Source organism: Equus asinus, chromosome 8 (assembly GCF_041296235.1).
Source record: "Equus asinus isolate D_3611 breed Donkey chromosome 8, EquAss-T2T_v2, whole genome shotgun sequence".
NCBI lineage: Eukaryota > Metazoa > Chordata > Mammalia > Perissodactyla > Equidae > Equus > Equus asinus.
Window position 1 is genome coordinate 82,959,008 of NC_091797.1, and position 24,790 is coordinate 82,983,797.

General features: G+C 49.3%; 1 protein-coding gene across 1 annotated transcript in view; it reads right to left on the reverse strand.

Moving 5' to 3' along the window:
- KSR2 (kinase suppressor of ras 2) overlaps nucleotides 1–24,790 on the reverse strand; it is a 373,230-nt gene that overhangs the window by 84,909 nt on the left and 263,531 nt on the right. Inside the window, exons 6-7 of the mRNA XM_070516151.1 lie at nucleotides 10,413–10,482; nucleotides 7,363–7,446 (exon numbers count right to left, since the gene is read on the reverse strand). Of these exons, the coding sequence (XP_070372252.1) occupies nucleotides 7,363–7,446; nucleotides 10,413–10,482 (154 nt within the window). The remainder of the gene's footprint in view (nucleotides 1–7,362; nucleotides 7,447–10,412; nucleotides 10,483–24,790) is intronic.

Below are 24,790 nucleotides of genomic sequence, written 5' to 3' on the forward strand. Positions count from 1 at the left end.
CACGTCCAACCCCCACCTCAGCCTCTAGTAGAATCATAATCATCCCTCATGTACAACTGTAATTAGACCCTAATTTTTGCTTATAATAGGTAAAAATGTATATAAAGGACCATTAATTCCCATTATGATTATTGCAAAAACTGAAGTGTTTCTATTAATGGGAAAGTAAGTTCAGGCTTCAAGCTGGTGATCTCCGAAATGCATGCTCATAATTATATCCTGCCAATATCCTGCCTGTGGTACGAGTTCCTGAAGCTTCCAGGAACTTCGCAGCAGCTGCGACATCAGTGCTCATCACTTCCCCAGCTTTTCAAGGGCTGGGAAATGAGTGCGCCCGGTGGCTCCAACCAACCGTGGCTTATTTCACACTTTTCTCTCCTCATCACCTGTGGCTGGAGCCTTGCAAACCCAGGGAGTTTTCAGATGAAGCACTGTATTTTGATGCAAGAACATAGGGGAGGAGGACGTGCAGGGCAAGAAGGTGAGCAAACAGTGCAGGAAATCTGAGTGAAAAGATCCAGGAATAGAGCAAAACTGGATCAAGGAGGGCATGGCTCATTTAAATGGAAATCAATAAAGGGATGGCTTTCACGAGACGAAATAAACACAAGCGCATCGAGCCAGGCTACAGCAGGCAAGAGGAGAGGGGACTTGTATAAAGGGCCTTAAAACACCACTGGAGTAAACTGGAAATCTTGTGCTGGTTAGCTCACGTTTGCAAACATTATTTTTTATCTTTCTGGGGAAACGAGGATGGGTCTCATTCCTACAGAAGTGGGCAGTGACCTTCACTGGAACAAGTGAAGTGTTTCTAGCTAGTATAGACCTGCCCTGACCAACCTGGGTCACCTGGGACATGGGACTCTCAGTGCTAAACCCAGGAAAGTCCCAGGCAAACCAAGACATTTGACGGCTCTATTGAATATTTCAGTAACAGGACTCTAAAACTGAAGAAGTCATACCACGGTCCCACTGCTCAGGAAAGAGCTTTATGATGTAAACCAGGATTGTACACCAGGGGCCATTTTGTCCCCTCAGGGAACATCTGGCAATGTCTGAAGACATTTTTGGTTGTCACAGCTGAGGGTGGAGTGGAGAGATGGCTACTGGCGTCTAGTGGGTGGAGGCCAGCAATGCCACTAAAAATCCTACAAAGCACAGGACAGCCCCCACCACAAAGAATGATTCGGCCCCAAATGTCCACAGTGCCAGGCTGTGACATCCTGATACACATCTTTTAACATGTCTCCCAAGAAGTCTAAAAAGTTTAAGAAAAGAACTAAAGAAAAGTAGGAAATGTGCTAAATTTTCCAGAACTTTAACCTTGCTTCAACCCAGGGAGGTGTTGGGTGACTATGTTTCTTTTCATTCTTTGTATTAATAGAAAAATCAGTGTCTGCAGCTAAGTACATGCTGAACAACTTATTTCAAGATTCCTGATTTGAAGGAATCCCCAAGTCATGAATGTGACTGGGGCACACACGTCTTATCACATTGAATGAATGTATTAGCCTCATTCGACATCAGAGAGGTTTAGAAATCTTCCCAGAGTCACACAGCTCGGAAGTGGCAGAGCCAGGACTGGAACCCAGCTCTCTCTGGCTCCAGAACCTGGAGCCTGCTGTTGCTTTACTGTCCTCGGTTGGGTTCTCTAGAAGCAGATCCTGAGATGGGTATTCTCACAAGTGATTTACGGAGGGAGTTCTCCAGAAGACAGTTATCCACTGGAGGGGGAAGCGGGATAGGAAACGGGGGAGAAGCCAAGGGAGGATGTGGTTTCAGGGGACTCTGGTCTCAGCCTGATCCCACGGGGGCTCTGGCGTGTGACGTGCACCATAAAGGCTGTCTGCCTCGAAGCAAGCAGGCTGGGCCTTTGCAGGCCTGCACCAGGGAGCTCCTGGCACAGACCCACCTAGGGGATGCAGACGCTCGCTCCCAGGCACCTTGGGGGAAGGCAGCTGCAATCACCCAAAGGAAGCCTGCAGACAGGGTCTCCGGGATGAGCCATTAGCAGCAGCACCTGCGGCAGCTGCTAAATGAGGCCACTGGGAGCGTGAGCAGGACATCAAGGCACACGTCTGGAGGGAAAGCTGTGCCCCACGGCCGCTAATTTGATCATCCCACCTTTAAAGCAGCGCAGCGAGTATTCCTTGGTCCTAGAGAAAAAGGAGTCTTAAGCATCTGCAAGGTATTCTGATATCCACATCTTTCCCATCTCAGGCCCTAAGAGCAGGCGACTCAGGGAACATCAGAACTCCAGGCCTTGTCTTGGCACAGGAGCCACCCCGGCACGAGGAGAGCTCCAGTGTCCGAGACTGCTTTCCCTGGAGAGGGGCTGGCTGGGTGGTGAGCGGCCCCCCACCCAGGCCTGGAGCCTCAGGACGCAGCAGTGTGAGTCACAGCAGCCGGCCGGGTTCCAGCAGAGCAGCTGCAAAGCAGAGTCCTCTCTCCCAGGCCCTATCTGGTACAAACAATTGCAAAATATGCTCAGGCTCTTTTAAGTCCTGATCGAAGCCTTTGCCCAGGCTGTTTCCTCTGCCCAGACATCCCACCCCTGCTTCACCTGGCTGACTCCTACGCTTCCCACAAGACCCCCAAGTCCTTTGAGACAGCCTCCCACGATGTGCAAGATGCCTCCCCCTACAGGTGTAGCCCCAGGCACCGCCCCTGTGGTAGTAATCTACCTCGTTAACCACCCTTAGATGCACGTTCCTCACTCAAACTTCAGTGCAAATATGAGTGATCTGGGAGGCTTATTAAAAATGCAGATTTCTAGGCCCTGTCTCCAGAGTCTGGGCCAGGAAGTCTTGGGAGTAGCTCAGAAGCTGTCATTTTAAGCTCCCACTGTGTTCCAGGGGACGCCTTGAGAGCTGGCAGTGACTGTGCTCAAACGGAGAGAGCAGCACCCCTGTCTTTTTTCACCCTCGTACCCTGAATGGGGGCACAGAATCCCTCATATGGCAGACGCACAGCCGGAGCTGCTGACCTAGCCAGACGCCAGGTCTGTAAGAGGAGCATGGAGTGCCTAAGACACGCGTAAGAGACAGGCAGTGAAAATGCTACTTCTCTGCTGGTGGTTTCAGAAGATGCCCATCTCCCTTCCACACGCCAGCCCGTGCAGAAAAAAAAAAAAAAGCATCTTGGTTCAGACTCATTTTCTAGAGCACAGCCACCCAAATCACTGTTGTGCATTTTCCCGCAAGAAGCGCAGACACGAGTGGACAGGTTTCCAAGGAACCAGCCGTCAGGTCTGCCGAAACCTGCGGAAGGACCCTGAGAAGGAGGAAGACCTCAGAGGACACATGATCAAGGCCTAGGATATCCATCCGCACCTTCCTGCAGAAACAAACTTCGGCCAGCGGAATCCACAGTCATCAGACAATACGTGGATTGTGCTGACATGCGACCACTTAGAACTAAACTCCATTCCGCGCTCAGGAACCTATTAGATGAAAACGCCTCAATTTAGACAAATGCAAATTGCTTTCGGAGCATAATTTCCTATTAGTTCATTAATCTCTCTATTCAGAAGGCCAACAAGACAGCTGATGATCATTCCGGAGGAAGTATATTAAACCAAAGGAGGAGGGAAAGAGGTAAGACATGCAGAAGCATCCTGGTTTCCCGGATGGAGGAGCACCCCAAAATTAATTCATAAGGCTAGTAACAGTACTAGTTTTCATTTATTAAGCTCCCATAATGGGCCAGGTATGGCTGAGCATTTTGCCTTATTTCTCTCATGGAGCTGTTTTTTTTAAACAATCTAGTGAGGCAGATATTATTTTCCCCTTTCTACAGAGGAAGAAATTGGGGCTCAGAAGCGGTCACATAGTTAGTGGCAGAGTCAGGATTCAAATATAGGTCTGTGTGTCTGACCTACAGCCCAGGTTCCTAATCACGCCTTAACTTGTTGACTCATCACACAAATATTTACCGGAGAGACGATGACAAACAACATTCAAGTCCACAGAATGAGGCCAAGGGACGTAACAGCAGAAGAGCCCGAAAAATAATCAGCAAAGATCGACCATCCTTTAAAAAAAAAAAAAAAATCTCACATGCTGAAATGTCAGGCTGGAAAATAAAGCCTGGTTTTGTCAAACGACTATTTTATGTAAAGCAGAGGTTCTCAAAATGTGGTCCCAGGACCCGCAGCATCAGCACTACCTGGGAAGTTGTTAGAGGTCTGAGACTCTGCGTTTCTAACCAGCTCCAGGTGATGCTGATGCTGCTGGTCCAGGGGCCACACATGGAACAGCACGGGTCTAATCCAACCCTTGTCACCCAGGGACTTTCTGGGAGCAGCAGAACCAGGACTGCTCCAGGTTAAAAAAAAAAAAAAAAATTGTTGCCTAAAGGGCAGATTCTAGTCCATGCCTCTGGGGTGCTTCAGGAGTACAGGAAATGACCTGTGTCACACACTACTATTTTTCCAAAGTTCCCACTCAGGTAGGAGATCTTCCCTGAGGCCTTTAATTAAAATTGCCACCCCTGCCCTGGTCCTTCTTGTCTCCCGTCTCTACATTGCTCTTCTCCTTAGCACTTAAGCATCATTTGAACAGACAATCATTTTACTAATTTTCTTTGTTTACTGTCTGTGGTCGTGCCCCCCAACCCACCACCAGCATGTAAGTTCCACGTGGGTAAGGATTTTGTGTTTCATTCACTGTCATTTCCCCTGTGCCTAGAACAGTGCCTGGCACATAGTAGGTACTCAATAAACATTACTTGAGTAAATGCACAAATGGTGCATTTTTTCAAAAGAAGCTGCCTCCCCATTCTTGTGCCACCTCTGAAATTTCACCAGTCTCGGCCCTTTATGCAGGCGCTTCAGAGTCCCTGAAATTCACTTCTCTATACGCGTCTTCCCCTGATCTCCTTGAAGTGCATCAAAATTTTGCCCATCTTTGAAAACACATGTAAACGACCGTCTAGCCTCACTATAATTAATGCAAAAACTGCAGGATTTTGTTCATAGAAGAGTGAGTTCAAACTTCAGCTGGTGATGTGAGTAATTCATGCTCATGATTATGTACTGAAGAGAGCTCTAACTCCGCTGTCGTTATACAAGTACAAGGTCCAAATTCCCAAAGCGCGCCGGAAGTTTGGAGCAGCCACAGACTCTGTCTGCTTTCACCATGTTACAAGTTTTTCTAAGGGCTGAGCAAATTGGCGAGATCAGCGGTGCCATTCAACCACGGCTGGGTTTGAATTCTGCCTCTTACACACCCAGGGGCCGTTTTTGCACAAGGTGGAGTGAGGTGGGATGTCCTTTGCTAAAACATCCTGTGTTAACCCAGGGCAAGGAGATTTCACTGACTCTTCCAACAGCCCACGAGTGGGCGCTAGTATCTGCCCACTTTGCAGAAAAGGAAACTGAGTCCCGAGATGACACGTCTCTTGCTGAAGCTCACACAGGGTGTTCAGCCATGGAGCTGGGCCTCAGACTCAGTTCTGGCTGCTTCTGGAACCTGTGTTCCTTGCAGCCACTGCCCTCCTCCAAGTCCCCCTCCTTCCCCTGCCTCCTCCCCCTACCCTTTGCTCGTTACTTCTAGAACAGAGAGCAGCAGCCACGGCCGCCTCAGAGTTCTGCCTCCAGCGCTGAAAATTAAAACAGCTCAGGAAGCGTTCAGCCTCGCTGACTCCTGGCTGCGTCCCTGTCACCTAATTACCTGACTTCAAAGCCTCGGCTCTGCAGGTAAGAGGATGTGAAAGCTGCCGGCTCCCTCCCTCGCCCCACCTCAGAACACGGTGGGACTACCCACCCAGAGGTGCCCCGGAGCGGACTCGAGGGCCTGGCCTTGTGCCTCTCGGAGTCTGAAAGACCAGGGGCCGCCATCCTGGGGGCTCACCTGAGAGCTCGGGTCTATGGAAGACCAAGGTGAGGGATGGAGGCCTCCACGCTGAGGCTTAGTCGTCACTGCCCTGCCTCCCCTTGTGCCATGGAGCTTAGACCCTTTAGGAGCTGGGACCAGCTAATCCTCCACATCTCCAGGAGGGAAGGGAGCTCAGGCGTACCTGCGTTACACAGGTGAGACATCGCGGCTGGGAGAGCGAGCCCGCCCCCCTGCTGCTCTCCTACCTCCACCACGGGCCAGGGAGGTGGGGAGGCGTGAGCAGCCCAGATGAGGGTTCCCCGCCTGGGCTGGACAAGGAAGAGCAAGGCTAGAGGGGAAAGAAAGGGTTTCTACAAGCTGTTAAACTAAAAGAGGTATTTCTATAAGGCAAACGGGTACCCATTCATTTGTAACGCTTCCATACGGGCGAACGTCATGGACTATTTTATGGTAATTGGACAGTGGGGGTATTTAACACACGTTCGCGGAAGGAGAAAGGGAGGCCAGACAGCAAGGCATTTGCAACCTTTGAGGGAAGACAGAACTCTGAGCCTGGCACCCGGCTGTGTCCCTTACTGCGTGCTCACCCCCACATCAGGCAGCTGTGATGAATATTCCTCTCAGGCAGATAAAAATACCAGGAACAGAAGTGTGAGGTGACTGGCCCAAGGTCACACAGCTAGAGAGTCGCAGAGCCAGGATGTGAACCCATCTTAGTCTGACTCCCGAGTCCATGTGGGGTCTCACAGTTTTCTCCTGCCTCTCTACCTTTTGCCAGCCGTCACCTGGAAGGGGTGTGTGGAAGTGGGGGGACATGGGGGACTTGTGTGGTCCGGCCTTCTCCACAGAACTTGAGACCAACATGATGCCACAGAAAGGACAGGAGTTAGGAGGTCAGGGTTCAAGTCCTGAGCGACACTTCCTAGCTGTGTGACCTCAGGCAAGTGACTTCTCCTTGCTGAGACTCAGCTTTCACATTTGTAAAATGGGGAGAATCATAACACCTTTCCTCGCTCTCAGAGAGGTACCGTGAGGAGAAAGAAGAAAGGAGAAGAGGGCTTTGCAATCTCTAACTTAGGGCCAAAGCTGCCACAGCCTGCCTTTGTAACTAAGATTTTATTGGAACAAGTAAATTTGTCATGTCCATTTGTTTATGTATTATTGTCTATGGCTGCTTTTTGAACTACACGGCGGAGACCCCATGGCCCACAAAGCCTAAAATATTTACTATTTGGTCCACTCAAGAACCAAGCCCTGATCGTAGTTGCTCTGAAAATGCAAGGTACCGCTGTGCCTCCACAGACAGCAGCATGCATTTCCAGCACCATCTATCAGCTCCAATTCTTATTCGGGATTGCTCTCCTTGACCCCGTACCCAAACGTGGAGGCTCACTTAGGACACGTTTCTGAAAAGCAGAGCAAGCAACTCTCTGAGAGTCAAGAAACCAGACCCCCAGAAGCTATTTCAGGGCCCAGGGTGGCTCTCGCTGACATCCCAAAGTCACTTTCGGGCACAGCCACTTACTTGCAGTTTTTACACTTGAGGCCGAAAAGCATCCCTTTCCCGCAAACTGTGCAGGTCTGAGACATCCAGTACTTGGTGGAAAACCTGAAAAGAGACAGAAAATGTTCAAGGGCAAGGCAATGGTGACTGGCCTATCTCTAGAAGGATGAACCGCTTGAAGGGTTGAAGCACTGGATGGGCCCTGGATTCCGGTCCTGCTTCTTCTGAGATATTTGGCTTCATCAAGTTGCGTAAATCATGGGAGCCTCAGTCTCCTCATCTGTAAAGTGGGGATAACAACTGTACTCACTTCATAGGCTGTTGGGTGGATTAAATGAGGTCACGCATGTCAATGGCTCCCCACAGCACCTGGCACATAGTAAGCGCTCACAGAACTGAGTTGTGACTATATTATTACCTGAACATTCATGACAGTCATTCATTCAGTCAACAAATATTGCCTGGGGGCTACTGTGTGCCAAGTTCAGTTCTGGGACAGACCAACGGATGGGGCTGGAACTGTCCTCAGAGAACCAAAAAACAAGGTGGGGCCCCCAGGGAATCTGGCTGAGCCCTTCCCCACCATGTCACCTGGGAAGCTGACACCCCCAACTTTAGTTGCAGAATCCTCTGAAGTGCAACCCTTTCCAGACCATCAGCTCACTTCCCTCCCCAACCACCACGCTCGCTGCAAACATAGGCCATCTGGAGGCCTCTGATATACAGCGGGGAACCAGTGGGAACAGAGTGCATTACATTAACTTCCCGGGCCCCCCACTACTGCTGGGGTGCTTTCCTCCCCAGGAGATACCGGGTGGGGAGCGGCAGGGCTGGGCCCAGGGAAAGGACTGAAGGTTGCCAGGTCGGAGGTAATTTTCATTTTCAATTTCTGTCACCTTCAGCAGGAGTTGTATCTAATCTCCATTGCCTCGGTGTCAAAACGAAAATTGGAAGTGATTATGTAACTTGGTGCCTGAGAATTTTGAGGGCAAGCCTGCGTCCCTCTGCTGTGCCATCTTGCCTGATTTGGGTCAGTCACTCTCTAAACGGAATGAGCCGTAGCGCAAAGCCTGCTCACATCTGAGCAAATAGCAATATTCTGAACAGAGACTCTTGCGACCAAGAAAATCCCTCTCCAGTTTTGGATGGGGGTGGGGGGGGGGGTGGTTGAGCCCCTTTCTGCCCCTTCCGCCAGGCCAGTGAGTTTGGTGGGGTCTGTTTTGCAGGATTTGGCATCTCTGGGGGATGGCGAGTTGAATTGTGATCCACCGGCCAGCCAGCAATGCAGGAATGGAGGCAGCAGGAGTGGTAGGTGGACGCGCTCTCCTTTCTAGCCCCTTCCCACCCCCAGGACCAGCTCTCTCCCTCTTCCCAAACTCTGGCTGAAGTGACTGTGAGGACAGTGGACGGGATGGGATTTTAATTTCATCTCTTCACCAGCGGTGGGATGAGTTCCGGTCTCTCCCTCCCGGCATCGAGCCCGGGGAGAAACACAGGGTGAGACTGAAGAGTTACAGGACATCCCAAGTCCAAGCACCTCTACGAAGACGTTCCTGATGCCCAAGACCAGCAGGTCGTTTCCCTCCTCTGGGCATCAGCGTTTAAATCTGAGGTACCACCCAGTCTTAACACCATGTGCGAGAGCCTGAGGGTGGGGCGGAGCCAGGGGCGGGGCCAACCCAGGGGAGCAGAGCTGGGGGTGTGGCCAATCCAAGGGTGTGGCCAATGAGGGTGGAGCCAAGGTGGGGGGTGTGGCCGATCCAGGAGTGTGGCCAATCCAGGGGTGGAGCTGAGCCAGGGGACAGTGCGAAAGCAAACCAAAAAAAGGCCCTTCTTTTTGATGCCTTTGTCCCTGCATCTCACCGCCTGACCATTGACGTATCTCTCGCGTATTTCTCACTGCTTCCTCCACTGTTTTCTCATTTGAGTCTTAAGGACTATTCTGTCAACATATTTCTTTCAAAAACTGTTGACGAGATGCCATTCTGGGAGCCTGTGCTCATTGCCACCTCGCCCCCAGCTACGGTGATGTGTCTGCCCCTGGTGTCACTCCCTAATAGCCCTGCTCCCTCCGTACTGTCATGGTCTGTTAACCGTCTAACCCTCCACTAGACCGCGAGCTCCCCAAGGGCGCAGGCCTTCCGCCGGGCTCCGTGCTGCAGTCCTGCACAGAAATTCTCCACCAGCACCAGCGGGAAGCATCCATGAATGAGTGAGCAAGTCCCTCAGCTGGTTCACAGAGGCCTCGGTGCAGAGAACGCTCTCAGCAGCGGTGTCCAAAGTGCTGAGGTTCACTAGCTTGTAGACCCATCACTTAATCGGCCAGGGCCTTGGTTTCCCTATCTGTCAAATGGGCATGACCACACTTGCGCAACTTACCCCACTGAGTTTGTGAGGATAATGAGGCAACCTGTGGAAAGTTAAAGAACTTCTTATAAGGGGTGACTAGTAGACACAAATCTCCCTCCTGAAAAGGGCAGGTGTGCCCCTGGAGAGGCTGTCCTGTGCACCCAACCGGGCTGGAGCCCTGGGCTGCCCTCCATCTCAGCAGAGTGAGCACCTCTGAGTTCAGCCTGCAATCTTGTGTTTTCTGGGTGGAGGGACCCCAAATTAGGACGTAAAGCATTTGTCTGAACAACGGCGCTGTTTGTTGCATGGTTATTATTTGCTAGGCCCTCTGCTTAATACCTTAATACATTATCTCATTTAATCCTCACCACCACTCTATGAGTAGGCAGAATTGTTTGATGAGAAAATTGAGTCTCAGAGAGGTTAAGCAACTCTTTCAAGGTTGCAAAGCTTTACTACCTGGGATCGCAACACAGGTCAATCTGACTCCAAAGGCCTGGCTTTCAACCACTATGTGCTAATTTTATAAGGGCCAGGTTAATAAGAAGCCGAGATGTCAGTCCCCTGCCAAATTGAAGTTCACCCTAGCAGAGGAGAGAGAATGGTGACATAGGAGCTGGAGTGAAACACTCTGCCCAGGCCTTCCCCACCCCAGGGGCCAGAGCCCCCAGCCCTCACCGTGATGGCAGATGGGCCCCAATACACACAGGAATCCAGCCTACCTGTGCTTGATGGAGTTGCCGAGGTCTCTGCGAGGGATCTGCGGGGACCAGCGCGGCACAGACAGTGTGTCTGCAGGGAGAGAAGAGAGGAGAAGAGCCTGTTACACGGAGGGTCGGAGGCTGGGGTGGGCTCCGGCCAAGCCCTGGGAGGAGGAGGGAGGTTCCCTGGCTTCAGGAAGACACTGCTTGCCTTCACTTGCTAAAGCAAAGCCAAGAAGAACACTGGTTTAACTTGTGTTATCTTAACCCACGCAAGGTCCCCGGGGCAGGGCAGCCGGGGCGTGCCTTGAAAGCAGTCAGCTGTGGAAAGAATAACATCGAGCATCACTTCCATTTGCAGAGTGCAGAGTGTGGGCCAGGCACGCGCTAAGTGACTCACACACCTTAGCTCCTTAAATCCTCAAAACAACCCTGAGGACAGGGGTTGTTAGCATCTGACCCTTACGGATGAGGAAACTGAGGCTTGGAGAGAGGATGTCGTTTGCTCAAGGGCATAAACCGTGTAGATTGCACAGCAGCTGTGACTCCAGGCTTGAGGGGCTCTAGAGCATGCGCCCTTGCATGCAAAGTTCCAATGCTGTAGATTCCAAACGCCAGTCAAATACCGCTTCCTAAATTTTGTCATGCTTCTGTACAAACCCTAAAATTGTTTACTTAATACGTTGACTCATTTTTTTTGTTTACATACATTTATTTTAAAAGCAAACTCTATATGGAAAACCGTTATCACTTTCTGTGTATTGTAGGTAACTATTTAAAATACATCCAAACACCTGAACTCACACTAGAATAAGTGGGTGGATTGATGAATGGATGGATGAGTGGTTGGATGGATGGATGGATAGATGGATGAGTAGATGAATTGGTAGGTGGAGGGATGGGTGGGTGGGTACATGGATGGATGGATGGATAGATGGATGGATAGATGCTTGGATGGATGGATGGATGGATGGATGTTTGGATAGGTGGCTGGATGAATGGTTGGATGGGTCAGTAGATGGACAGATGAGTGGGTAGATGGGCAGATGGCTAGGTAGGTGGATGGATTGGTGGATGGATGTTTGGATAGGTGGCTGGATGAATGGTTGGATGGGTCGGTGGATGGGCAGATGAGTGGGTAGATGGGCAGATGGCTAGGTAGGAGGATGGATTGGTAGATGGATGGAGGGAGGGCTGGCTGGATAGACGAATGCATGGATGGACTGAGGGATGAATGGGAATGAGGAGGGAATAATGAATCACACAGACTTCACACTAGGTGCCTGTCCCCATCTGGTCTTTTCTTTCATGCCTTAGGCTACATCCCAGCCCCCTGCACTCTTACTCCACCCGTGACTGAGCCCCAGGACTTCTGCAGACCTTGAGCACCAGCCCCCAGCTCCACTCTACTGTCCAGCAGCCCGCACCCCCTCCTCACAGGCCTTGAAGGCTCCAGAGAGGTGTGAAACAACAGCGGAAATGAACCAGTGCTGCCTGTGAAATCTCCACCAGCTAGGGAGAGAAGAAGCAAGTGGCTGACCCACACGCCAGCTCGCATTTCTCAGGCCAGATGGATGGAGCCAGCTCGCTGTGTTCGGAGCTCAAATGCACGTCTCATTTTTCACAGCAATTGTTATGGAGTGGCGCGCTCACCGGGGAGCTGGGCATGTCTGAACCGATCAGGGAGCGTTTAACCCCCAACCCATTCACTCCTCTCTTCTCTCTAATGACACCATCGGCAGCCATCTGAAAGCTGCTTCCAGAAACCCCAATTCTGCCCTTGTAGAACTGGGCCCCTTTCTGGGGGAGCTAATGATTTTCCAAGCCCCGTGTGGCAGAGAGAACCCAAGAAGGGAGACAGCATGATAGATAAATCAGAGTCATAGCCAGTGGAATTTCCTCTAGTTTAACTAAAAATGAACTGTCATCACATCCAAGCTCATTTTCTTACTTGTTTCAGTTTCTGAGGGAAACCAAAAAAGACAAGAAAGAATAACAATTTGAAGAGAGCGAGTGCACATTCTTTCCATTCCTATCTCCTTTGGGGACTGAAGTCAGATTTGGGAGGAAGGATGTTACCTGCTAACTCCTTAAAACATTTTCTCCAGTGCCGAGGGTGGCAGGAGGGGGGCCGGCTGTGCTGGAGAGGAAGGGTTAGCTCAGACACACAGCCTCCTCCTGGGGAATCTACAAAACCAGGAGTGCCAAAAGGCTTCATCTCATGGGACATTAGTAGTGGCTGTCTAGAAAGGTGTGTTGAGAAGGATTCTGAGGCTCGATGGAAAGAGCACCAAGACTGATTAACAATGTCTGCCATGGATGAGGAATAAGATAGTACCAATGAGTCTCCATATATTTGCCATTCCTGCAAGGACAGGGACCACATCTTCATCTCTGCATCCTTGCCTTATAGCATAGTGCCTGGGCAAAGTAACTACTTAATATACATTTGCTGAATCCAAGAGTACTATAATAGAAACACTGAGTTTATCAATCACTCAATATGTGTTAGGCATAGAAACTGCACAGTTTCTACCTGGAAGCTATGCCTCTATGCAGCCATTATTCTCATTATTCCCACACTGCCGAGGAAGATCCAGGAGCTCAGAGAGGTCCAGTGACTTGCTAAAGGTCACACAGCCAAGCACTAGCAGAACTTTAAGGAGTAACTTTGCAATTGTTTGCAAGTTCTCCAAAAGCCCCTGCCCCAGGGGCTTTTTGCCCCCCAGGGGACATTTGGCAATGCACGGAGATATTTTTGGTTGTCACGCTGCGGGTGGTGGGGAATACTACTGGCATCTAATGGGTTGAGGCCAGGCATGCTGCTCAACATCCTACAATCACAGGACAGACCCCCACATCAAAGAAACATCTATACCCCAGCCCCAAATATCTACAGTGCCGAGGTTGAGAACCCTGGTCTGAATGTTTCTCATTTCTCTAGCCACCTCTCCACCCCTATCCCTCACCAAAAAAACCCGAGATGGTACTTCTGAAGCTCAAGTCAGCAGAGAACAAATCTTTTATTATAAGCACCTCTCACTGTTAGATTCATATCCTAGTTATTCTGTTATTCTCAATTACAGCACCTTCTCAAAAAAACCAGAAGTAATTAAGTTTAGTAGTTGGGATTCATTTCCCGATATCTGGTTGAAGGGGTGAGTTCTGTCAATTACATTAAGCGGCTGCAGCATCATTAGTCTCGAGCAATAATAACCTCCACACGGCTGTGTACGTGGGTGTGAAGATTTGAACTTCCAGATCTTTTTCCTTTCTTCGTTTGGATTTCATTAAATTTGCCAGTGCAAGTCTTCAAGCAAAGGAAAACAGTTTAAAGGGAAGGGGGAAAATCTATGAAAATCCAAGCTTTATCATAACAGAGAAGGCAAACAGCATTTACAGCAATTAAACTGATACAGAAACTTCTGTTTAACAATCAAAGCGCCTATTAAGATGTCTCCATGGCTGAACAAAAGCTTCTTTTCTACTCTAATTTTCTGATAACGAGTCACGCAGGCACGGAGGCAGAGTTGTGGGCCTCCCCGGTGCCTTGGGTCCCAGGAGTAGAATAATAGACTTCGCTTCTTGGATATTTTCATTTGCAGTACGTGGAAAGGGAAAGTGTTGGAGAGAAACATGGTTCCTGTCTTCTATAGGTCTGGCTGTCGATGCCCTCTTGGAAGTGCCTCCATCAACAATGGGGAGAGAGCAGCCACCTGGATCCTTGAAACCACCTTGATAGCCAGATAGACAAACAGAAGCCTCGACAGGAATAAAGCATCCCACTACATAGAGCTCTAAAATGAAAAACTGCGGCTCCGACCTGGGAGACGGGACTCGGGCTAACAGAGGAGTCAGGCATGAGAAAAACACTTAAAAATATTTAACACAGTGACACCAGGGAAAAACCAGTGATAGAGTGAAGGAAGAGGAGGAAAAAGAATAGGAGGAAAAGATGTAAGAAGAAGAAGAAAATAAGAAATAAGAAAAATAATAATAGATCCGCTTTTTGTTGAGTGTTACTGGGTACCAAGCGCTACTGCCAAATGAGCCCTTTACAGATAGGACCTCATTTAATCCGTTCACTACGATGGATGGATGCATGTCATGTGGCAGCTGTTAGAATTAGACCCATTCCACCACCAAGGAAATCAAGAAGTCACGCCATTTGCCCAAGGTCACACTGCAATGATACGCCAGGAATGGGGTTTTTAATTCAGAGGCTGAATATTGAGTGGGGGCTCAGTCAACGGCAGCCAATTTCATCCCCATTTCACAGATGGGAACACTGAAGCTTAGAAGCTATAAGCAATTGTCTGTAGCTAATAAGTGACTGAGTTGGGATTTGAACCACAGACAGGAACAACCTGGATTCTTCTAATCCAGACTGTCCTCCAGATCCATGGAGTTCAGCCCTCCGATACTGTCCACGCCTCCTTCCTCTGTCTCGGAAACAAAGAAAACAATGAGCATCGACCCTCTGAAGCTTGGAGAAGGGCCGCAGAGGCCTGTAAGGTGGTGTAAGAGTATGCTGTTCATTCCTTCTATCGCTCACGCAGTTATTCAGTCAATATTTTGTTGAGCAGAATGCCCCCTCCCCCCACAAAGATATCCACGTCCTAATTCCTGGAACCTGGATGTTACCTAACAGGCAAAAGGAGATTTTGCAAATGGAATTAAGGGTCTTGAGATGGGGAGGGTACCCTGCATTATCCAGGTGGGCCCAGTATAGTCATAAGGGTCCTTATAAGAGAAAGAGGGAGGCAGGAGGGTCAGAGTTAGAGATGTGATGCCTCTGGGGATGGAAAAGGGCCAACAGCCAAGGAATGCAGCAGCCTCCGGAATCTGGAAAAGTCGAGAGAATGGATTCTCCCTGGAGCCTCAGAAGGAACCAGCCCTGCAGACACCTTGATTTCGGACTTCTGAGCTCCAGAACTGTCAGATGATGAATGCGTGTTGTTTTAAAGCCCTGGGTTTGTGGTAATGTGTTACAGCAGCCATGGGACACGGATACAGCACCTATCCTGTGCCAGGTACGGTTTTAGGAACTGGGGGTATGGTGAACAGAACAGAGTTTTCTGAGTTTAGAGTCTAGAAGAGGGAGTCAGAAAGTAAATGAGTAAACAAATAAAATCCCAAGACAATTTCCGACAGTGATACATTCCACCAGGGAAACGAAACAGTACCGCCTTTGGGGTTTGTTTTAAGGCCAGGGGACCCGCCAAGGACGTTAGAACAGAAGCAGGAGGCGGTGCGGGGCCTTCCACGTTTAAGAGCTCCCTCTGGCGGCTGAAGGGAGAATAGCCCGGCAGCCTGTACCAAAAACCAGAGGAAACCCCCCACCCCCCTGACCCTCCCCCATCCTCCAACTCCCCACCCTACCAGGGTCTGAGTCTCTAATCCCTCTCGGCTAGAAGAGGAGCCAGCCCATCTTGAAACGTTTCCAGAGAGACAAAGACCTCTCAGCACATAATCTATTAATAGTAACAGCTAACATTTATTGAGGACCTACTGCATGGCAGGACCCAGATTAACTGCTGTAAATGTATTATTTCATTTACCCTCCATAACTCCGTTTTAGGTGGAGAACTCACCCTCAGAAACACCACAAATGAAATGAGAGTTCCAAGCTGCCCTTAAGCTTCCAGCCCAGGGACACGACAGACTGAGTGATTACAGTGGTGCCTCATTCAAATCAAGTAGCAGATTCTTTGGGCTCAAAGATACCTGAAACTAATAAAACTTAGACCATTAAACTTTTCTTTTGGGGTCACAGGCCAGTTCCCAGCGAAAATCCTACTGATTTATCCAAGGTGCCAACCAATCCTTGACGAAAGCTGCTCATATTACTCACATAGCAGAGAATAACTTTATTTGCTTTAATATCCAATCCCAATATATCAGATCTAAAAGTATTTTAATTATATGCTGTCTCGAAAGGTTACAGCTCCGTGATGCTTCAAGGCCAAATCGAGTTTCTTCATGTATTTGACATCCTTTCTTCCATGAGACAGCTACATCCCACTTCCCAAGATCCAGATTTCATCAGCTGGGGGCTGTGATAGCTATGGAGGCGTCCGGGGAGCCACTTGGCACTGGTGAGGGTGTTGATGAGGGTGGCCTGGCTGCCATGTCACCGGGGAAGAAACAAGGCAGAGGGGACTGACAATGATAAGAGATGCCAGGGGTGAGCAAGGATAGTGCGGCTCACTCGTGATGGAAGAGACCATTCAGAGGAGATGCTGAGGGATCCTCATGGCACTGATGCAAAACAGAGGGCTAAGGGGAAGCTGTGTGCCTATAAATATGAATATTGCAGGAATGGAGGCATCAGGATCAGACCAATTCACATGTACGGGGGTTTAAACTAGCCTAGTGTGGACTTTCTTTGGAGACAGAGCAGCATACTTTTGAACAGAAAGGGCCTCCAGGTCATTGACTTGCCCAGCAGAGTGTGGGATTGTGAAGGGAGCAGACCTGTGTTCAGACATCAGCTCTGCCACCTACTAGCTATCAGACCTTGGCTACTTTCACCTCTCTGAGTCTCCTTTTGTTTCCTGTAAAAAGGGGGTCAAAATACCACCCTCATATGATGGCTAGGAGGATTAAGTGGGGTAATATAATTGGAACAGGGCTCAGCTGAGCATCCAACATATTATTGTTATTATTGTTTTTGTCATTGTCATCATCACTCTGACTTAACACACGTTACAACACGACAGAGCTCTCCATGGACTATGATTTAGAGAGGAGGCTGGCAAACGATGACACTCGGGCCAAAGCCAGCCCATCACCTGCTATCATAAATAAAGTTTGATTGGCACACAGTCACACTCACTCATTTACGTATCGTCCGTGACTGCTTCCACATGGCACCAGCAGAGATGAGTAACTGTGACAGCAACAATATGGCCCACAAACCAAAAACAATTATTACCTAGCCCTTTATAGAAAAAATGTGCCAACTCCTGATTTAGAGTTCTGTAACTCATTTCCTTGGCTGATTAGCAGAGAGATTTCTTCTTTTTCTTTTCTTTCCCCAGCTTTATTGAGGTATGATGGACAAATGTAAGATCTAAAGCATACAACGGGATGATTTGACATACATATACAATGTGGAAGATGTTTTTCTTTGGAGCCAGAAGACTTGGGTTGAAGACCCACTTTGCCACTTACATGGCGGGAATCCTTGGACAAGTGGCCTGCATTCTCCAAGCCAAAATGTGCATGACCACTTGGTGTCACCCCCTCTGCTCACTTAATCCTAGCACCCTGTGGGGCGTGTTGCTTCAATGCCCACTTGAAGAAGAGAGAAGCGAGGCACAGTTAGAACTGTAAGCAGCCCAGCCAGAATTCTAACCCATACTAGTCTCACCTCAAACCTGTGTCCTTTCTAGCCCTCACTGTCTCTTGGTAAAATAATCCATGAGGAGGCAATGACTCTGATTACATGCCACTGCTGAAATCCATGTCAGCTCATGAAGGCAAAGGGAAAAGAAAATTAACTCTCTCCTCTCACTCCTTCTGTCTGGGCTAATTAATACAATTATCCAGTTGTCACTTTATCAAAGCAGAGAGAAGACCTTGAGGATGTGTAAGTTCCAACTGGAGTGGTGGTGGTGCTGGTCATGGCCAAGGGGGCTAGATAGAGAGAGTGCCCTCCTGGGAGTGTCTCCAGGTAGAAGCCTACCCTGGTAAGACGGGTGAGCAGTGAGGGCACTGAGCAAATAGCAGCAGAATAGACAGAGGGCTGATATGTGGGGCAAGAGGCAGGAAATGCAGAGGATGTGAGGGGAAGACATCACAGAGAGTTGCAATCATGGTTCTCCTCCCCATGCCCGGTTAAAAATTTTTAAAAATGGTGAAGCCACACTGGACGCACCTTCAGGAGCTAGTGGGAAAACTAGAATGCAGTTGTTCTAATCTCTCCAGAATCCTTCTCCCCTTTTTAAAAGACCATCACCACCTGGTGTCTGAGTCCTGGCAGGTAAGTGCCAAGCTGGAATTCCCCTGAATTCTCTATAAATCAAAAGTGTGGACAGTGATAACATCACGCCCTCTCTCAGGGAGAAACGCGAATCCTGGAATCATCACCTGTGATTTATTTCAGCCCCCTCAGATGGCCTCAATTAAATTTCACTGCCGGTAAAGAAGGAGAAGATGGCTGAGGCATTTAATTACATTTTATAATGTGCTCACTGCTGAATTTATTAAAGTGTATTGGGGATTTTTAACCTCGTAACCAAACAATGGGAGACCCGGGTTCCACGCGAGTAATCATCTTCCTTTTGAGGATGGTAAATGGAGAGTCCAAGATGTTAACAGTAGGTGAGGTGTGCGTGCGGGGGGGTGTGGGGGCAGCGGGGCCCATCGGGGGGGCAAGACAAGAAAAGTGAGGCGGTGGGTCTCTAATTCCACGAGACACCACCCCACGGATTGGAGGGGGCGTGGCATAATTATCAATTCTAAAAACGAGACCTATTAGGAAACCTATCTTTCTTTCCTCTCTCTGTATCCCCACCCAAAAGCTTCCCCTCGAATTCCCCTTGTTATAATTTTATTGCTCTGGTCTGGAAAGAGGAGGGGCTCATCCTGAAGTGTCAAAATCATTTCCTGTAATAAAATAACCTTCAAATACAAAAAAGGGAATAAAATCTAGAAACCCAGAAGAATCTGATCAGGATAATGGATCCAGCTTGGTCTGTTTGGGAAGTGCTCAGGAAAGAAATCATCAATAAGGAAATAGGGGTGGTGCTTCTGGAGCTGGGGGCGTGGATCACTTAAACATCAACCTGGGCGTGGGCATGGGGTATCGAAAATCATGGTCTCAAGGACCTCCATTATAGCATCGTATCTACCTAAGTGACCAAGAGAGGTCAGGAGAGGAGGAAGAACATGCAGACCCCAGGCCAGAGGAAGAAATGCCCCCCATGCCTGAGAAAGCACCAAGACAGCACCAAGGGCTAGTCCTGGGCTTAAAGTCACTGATGGCCCCACAGCTGTCCCCAGCCCCTGCCCAGCCCTCCCCGAGTCACAGTCACACCAGAGATTGCTGTTTTGCACCTCCCACCTTCAGAGATGCTATTCTCTCTGTCTAGAACATTCTTCTGCATGCCCTTCCTTACTTCTCTTAGCCTGACTCAGGCCAACTCTTCCTCCAAGATCCAGCTCAGGCAGAGCTCCTCCAGGAAGCCCTCCCTGAATGCACAGGGCCGGATGCTCCTGATGTGCCCCTCCTGTAGCATCCTGTGCTTACCTCTCGGGCCACTCACTTCGTTATACGGAGAGCCTCTGCTTGCGTATCTGTTCTCCCCATCACCACCCTTGATCGTGAGCTCCTAGCCTAGGAGCAGCCAGTAACTCACTTCTATGTGTTCAGTGTCTTGTGCAGAGTTTGGCTTAGAGCTGAGAGGTGAAGGGTTTTTCTTACTAACTCCAGCAAAAATAACCCAGCAGCCCAAACCTCACAATGGAGGCTTCACTTCTCCAAACCCTGCAGGGCCCCCGCCAGTCAGGGGTCCCAGGAAGCCAGGAGCCCCACTCTGCCCTGATCACCCACCCACACACACCTCCAGCCCCACCACTCAGGCTCTGACCCGCGGCCGGGACCTCAGCTGGGATGGCTGAGCAAAGGAAGTGTACCTGCCCCAAAATGGAGCCCACCACCTTCTCTCCCAGACCTCTCTCCCACTTGCCTGTCTGTCCAGGGCCCCACAGTTCCTCCAGCCACTGGGGCTGGGACCCTGGAACAGCCTCAACTCCTCCTGACTCTCGCCTGGAATGGATGCCATGGACGGAGCCCCACTTGAGGGCAGACATGCAATTCACGTCAATTTCCACATTCAGTCCTGTCAGCCACCTCTCAACGAGGTCTAGTATCGATCCCATTTTACAGATGAACAAACTGAGGCTCTGAGAGCTTAAAACAGACAAGCAGAGTGATCAAAAGAATGAGGCTTGGAGTCAGAGAGACCAAGGTTATTGTCCTGGTTCTGCCACTAACTTGGCAAGTCACTTACCTTCTCTGAGCTGCAGGGCAGCCCTAATGATAATAGGTAACCCAAACCAGGCAGCGCCAAGTCAGTAGTTCCCCAAACTGTCAGCTTACTGGAATCATCGGAGGCCTGTGCCCCTCTCCAGCATTGTGATTTAATTCAGGGGTCAGCAAACTAGGTCATTGGACCAAATCTGGCCCACGGCCGTTTTTTATAAATAAAGTTTTATTGGCACACAGCCACGCCCATTGTCGACGGCTGCTTTGGCACTGTAAGGGCAGAGTTGAGCAGACACGACAGAGACCATATGGCCCACAAAGCCTAAAATATTTACTATCTGGCTCTTTAATAAAAAGTTTGCTGACCCTTGATTTAATTGTGCTGGGTTGTCGCCTGGCTTTGAAAGTTTTACAAGGTCTTCAGGTGATACAAATAGGCAGACAAGTTTGGGGACAGCCAGCCTAAGTGTTTTATCTGCATTAGCTCATGGATTCTTCATCACAGCTATGTCTGTTTTATGCATCCTTCTGGGATTTGATCCTACGTCTCCCTGACTGCCAAGCCCTACTTGGGAGCACTTTGGTCTCTCTTTCGATATTTAGAAAGGAGGAGAGACCACCAGCAGAGCTAGCGAGGGGGTCTTCTTGTGCACCCTTCCTGAGAGAGAAGCCTGGAGCGTGAGGAGAGGCAGCCTGGAGACCTTGAGAAGCCTGGAGACCCACCCAGCCAGGCAGAGCCATCTCAGACCACACAGACACAGGACCTGTCTCCTTGACCCGAAGGAAAATGCTAATTGGAAGAGGCTGGCTTACTGCGCCTGGCTCAGGCTTAAATGAGGACAAAACAAGAGTTGACAGACAGAGGCCCCACGCTGCCATCACTGCAAATGTCCCTGTGAAGGGAGAAAAACAGCCAGCCCTGTGCTCCATCAATTTCAATTGTAAATAGTCTCACGTTGAAATAAACAGAAACAGCAGTATCAGTGACAGGCGTGGGGCGAGCGGAGGTGGGGGGCATGCAGACCACAGGCTGGCATCTGCAAGTTGGGGTTGACATCTGGACCCAGAAATGGGCGAAAGACGCATTTGTGGCCCGCATGTCTGCAATCCGGGCAGCCCAGGGGCCCAAACCCTGTTTTGTGCCTAAGAGATAGAGGGACAAGATGCAATTAATTGACAGCTGCAGACCTGAGTCGCTATCCTGCTTCTGCCCTCGTGAGTTCTTGGGTCTTCCACTCTTTGGATCTCCTCCTCTGAAAAATGGGAGTGATAAAACCCATCTTGCAGAGTTTCCCTAAGAACTGGGCACTGGCATATGATTCAAGTGCCAGGCATGTAGTAGGTGTGCAATAAAGGCAGCTTTCCCCTTGAGCAACCCAAGTGCAGATTTCCAGGCTTCCTAGGCGGCCCTTCCCCCTGGCCCGAGGAGACAAACCTGGATGCTTTGGGGAATGAGGCCACGACTCTATGGAGAAGCAGCGGCGAGTTATGGGGAGGCCATTTATTCCTGTCCTATCATCCTGTTCTCAGAGCGTGGCCATAGCCCTTGCTTGCCCCGTTGTGATGGATGGATCTTAAGTTCCTCGCACACTACATCATCAATTACTTACATATTTATTGCCTTGAACTGAGTTTATGGATCTTAAATCAGAGCCATTCGAAGTTGCCTGATCTGAAACTCTCCCCCAGTGGAAATGTGGTGTTTCGTAATTATGCAGCCACCCTGTAGCTAATGTTCGATGGAAGTTAATTGTGCATAGAGCAAAGCGCTGCTGAGAAGTTCCCCACACAGTCGTTCCAAGGAATTTACTGCCTGAGTGGGCTCAGCGGGGACAGACCAAGCGAGCTTACTGTGAAAGACCCCGGTATGACTTTAAGAAACCCAGGACAGCTCACATCCTTGGGTCTGAACGTTAGGCAACAGACTCCCTCCCTCTCTCAGTTCCTTGATGCTCAAAGTGCCACCCAAAGAGGTGTCACACTGTCTGTGGGTGGCAGACATGGTGGAGACAGCCTTGTGATGGATAAGATTCCAAGGTCAAGGCGAGGTGTCCAGATTCCAAAGCATCACTAAGTGTGGCCGAGGTGATGGAGATGTGACAGGTCCTGGTCCTGATGTGGTAGCCCTGAGGGTATGGCCACTGAGACAGGGGGCCTCTGCTGCAACAGGGCCATGGTTTATCAGTGAGAAGTGTTGTCAGTATTGGGGATACATAGAATTCTGACCTCCAAGAACGTGGAGATAAGGAAGGAAGCTTCCAAGAATGAAACTAGCTCAACCCCTAGTGGATCAGAGAATAGAGAAACACATTAACCTAAACCGTTCATTTCGGTTCTGTTAATTTAGGGGTTCTCAAAAGTGGGTGATGGTGGCTCCCCAGGGGACATCTGGCAGTATCTGGAGACATTTTGGGGGGGTCACAACTGGGGAAGGCGTGCTACTGGTATCTAGTGGGTGGAGGCCAGGGATGCTGTTGAATATCCTGCAATGCACAGGACAGGTCCCATCACAAGAATTATCCAGCTCTAAGTGGCAGCAGTTTTATAGCTAAGATTCCCTGCCCAAAGAGGCAGGAAGGGACCTGGATCCAGAGCCTGATACGATGGGATTAAATACTGGACAGATGGAAAGAGGGCCTCCATCAACCATGAAGGAGAAGCAAAGAGAGTTGTAGGGGTGGGTGTTGGCTTGACCCTCTCAGCCCATCCGAGGGACAGGGCTCTTTGGCACTGGAGCCCATTTCTTCTTCTTCTAGTAACAGCCGCCAGGTTTTCCCTTGGGAAACTCCCCTCTGGCATCTCAGTCCTAGAGTCCGGGGCAGGCTGAGCCCCCTTCCAGTCCTGGGCAGTGGTTTGACCCAGACAAGTGAGTCCAAAAGTGTTCCAACCCCTTGACCACTGAGATTGGTTCGGGGTAGTCATGTGACCCAAGATGGGCCAATCAGAACCCACAAAAAAATGACCTGGGATTTTTTTTTTTTTTTTAAGATCTCCTCTATCCCCAGGAGTAGCTAAGCTGGTGGGCTGCCCAGCTGAGCGCTCAGGGGCCACCTGCGGGAAGGGTCTGCCTGAGAAGGAAGCCAAGACCCTTGAAAAGCAGAGCAGAGAGATGCAGAGAAGCCAAAGGCTGATACATCATTTGAGCCCTGGAGCTTCTCCAGTTACTATGAAGTCTTCACTTTTAAACATTTAAAGCGGTCTGAGTTGTTTCACTTACAAACAGAAGAATATTGACCTTATACAAGGTCACAGGGACAGACATTACAGCAGACTTCTGGTGTCTCCAGTCCCTCATGCAACTCCACCCCAACTGTGAGACGGTTAGTCATCATAAGGGTGGTGGCGCCACCATTTATGGGCCACGTACTAGGCACTAGTACTAAACACTTTACAAGTATGATCTCATTTATTCTCACAACAGTCCTATAACATCTTCATTATTATTATCTCAAAATCACAGACAAGGGAAGTGTAGTTCAGAGAGGTTGAACACCTTGCTCTAGGTCACACAGCTAGCAAGCGGTAGAGGCAGGATCCACGATGCACACTGGACAGTTTGCCTGTACTCTCAGTTACCCTGCCCAGAGAGAGCAGGTTGTCCCAGCCTGAGGCCTTGAAACATTCCACGCAGCAAACTCCCCTTCTCCCTATTCCATGTTCACCAGGAAACCTCCCAAAGAAAATGTGGCTGTCAGGAAGCGCACACTGCAGAGAGAAAACGGGCTAATCCCTTGGCGCTGGAGAATTGCAGTCCCTGTGACAGTAAGTTCTCATCGTACATTAATAAACAGACATTCTGGATGCGTACATCAGTCTCAAAAGTCTGGTTAATGTGAATTGGACTCCAAAAGAATCTGTATTCTGAACTGGCAAAGCAAGACCCAGGTTTCTGGATTCTGATGAATTCTCTACAGCAGGAGTTCTCAAACTTGAGCATTCATGGCAGCATCCTTTATAAGAGCCAAAAAGTGGAAACAAGCCAAATGCCCATCAATTGATGAATGGATAATCGAAATATGGTATACCCAAACAGTGGAATATTAGTCAGCCAAAAAAAGGAATGAAGTACTGATACACTACAACGTGGATGAACCTTGAAAACATCAGGCTAAGTAAAAGAAGCCAGACCCAAAAGACCACATGGTGTATGATTCTATTTATATGAAATGTCCAGAATAAGTAAATCCATAGAGAAAGAAAGTAGATTAATGGTTGCCAGGGGCTTGAGGGAGGGGCAATAGGGAGTGGCAGCTAATGGGTACAGGGTTTCTTTTTGGGGTGGTGAAAATATTCTGGAATTAGTGGTGATGGTTGTACAACTCTGTGAACGTACTAAAAACCACTGAATTATTTTGAAAGGGTCAACGTTGCAGTAGGTGAGCAAGCTCCTTACACTACAGATTGC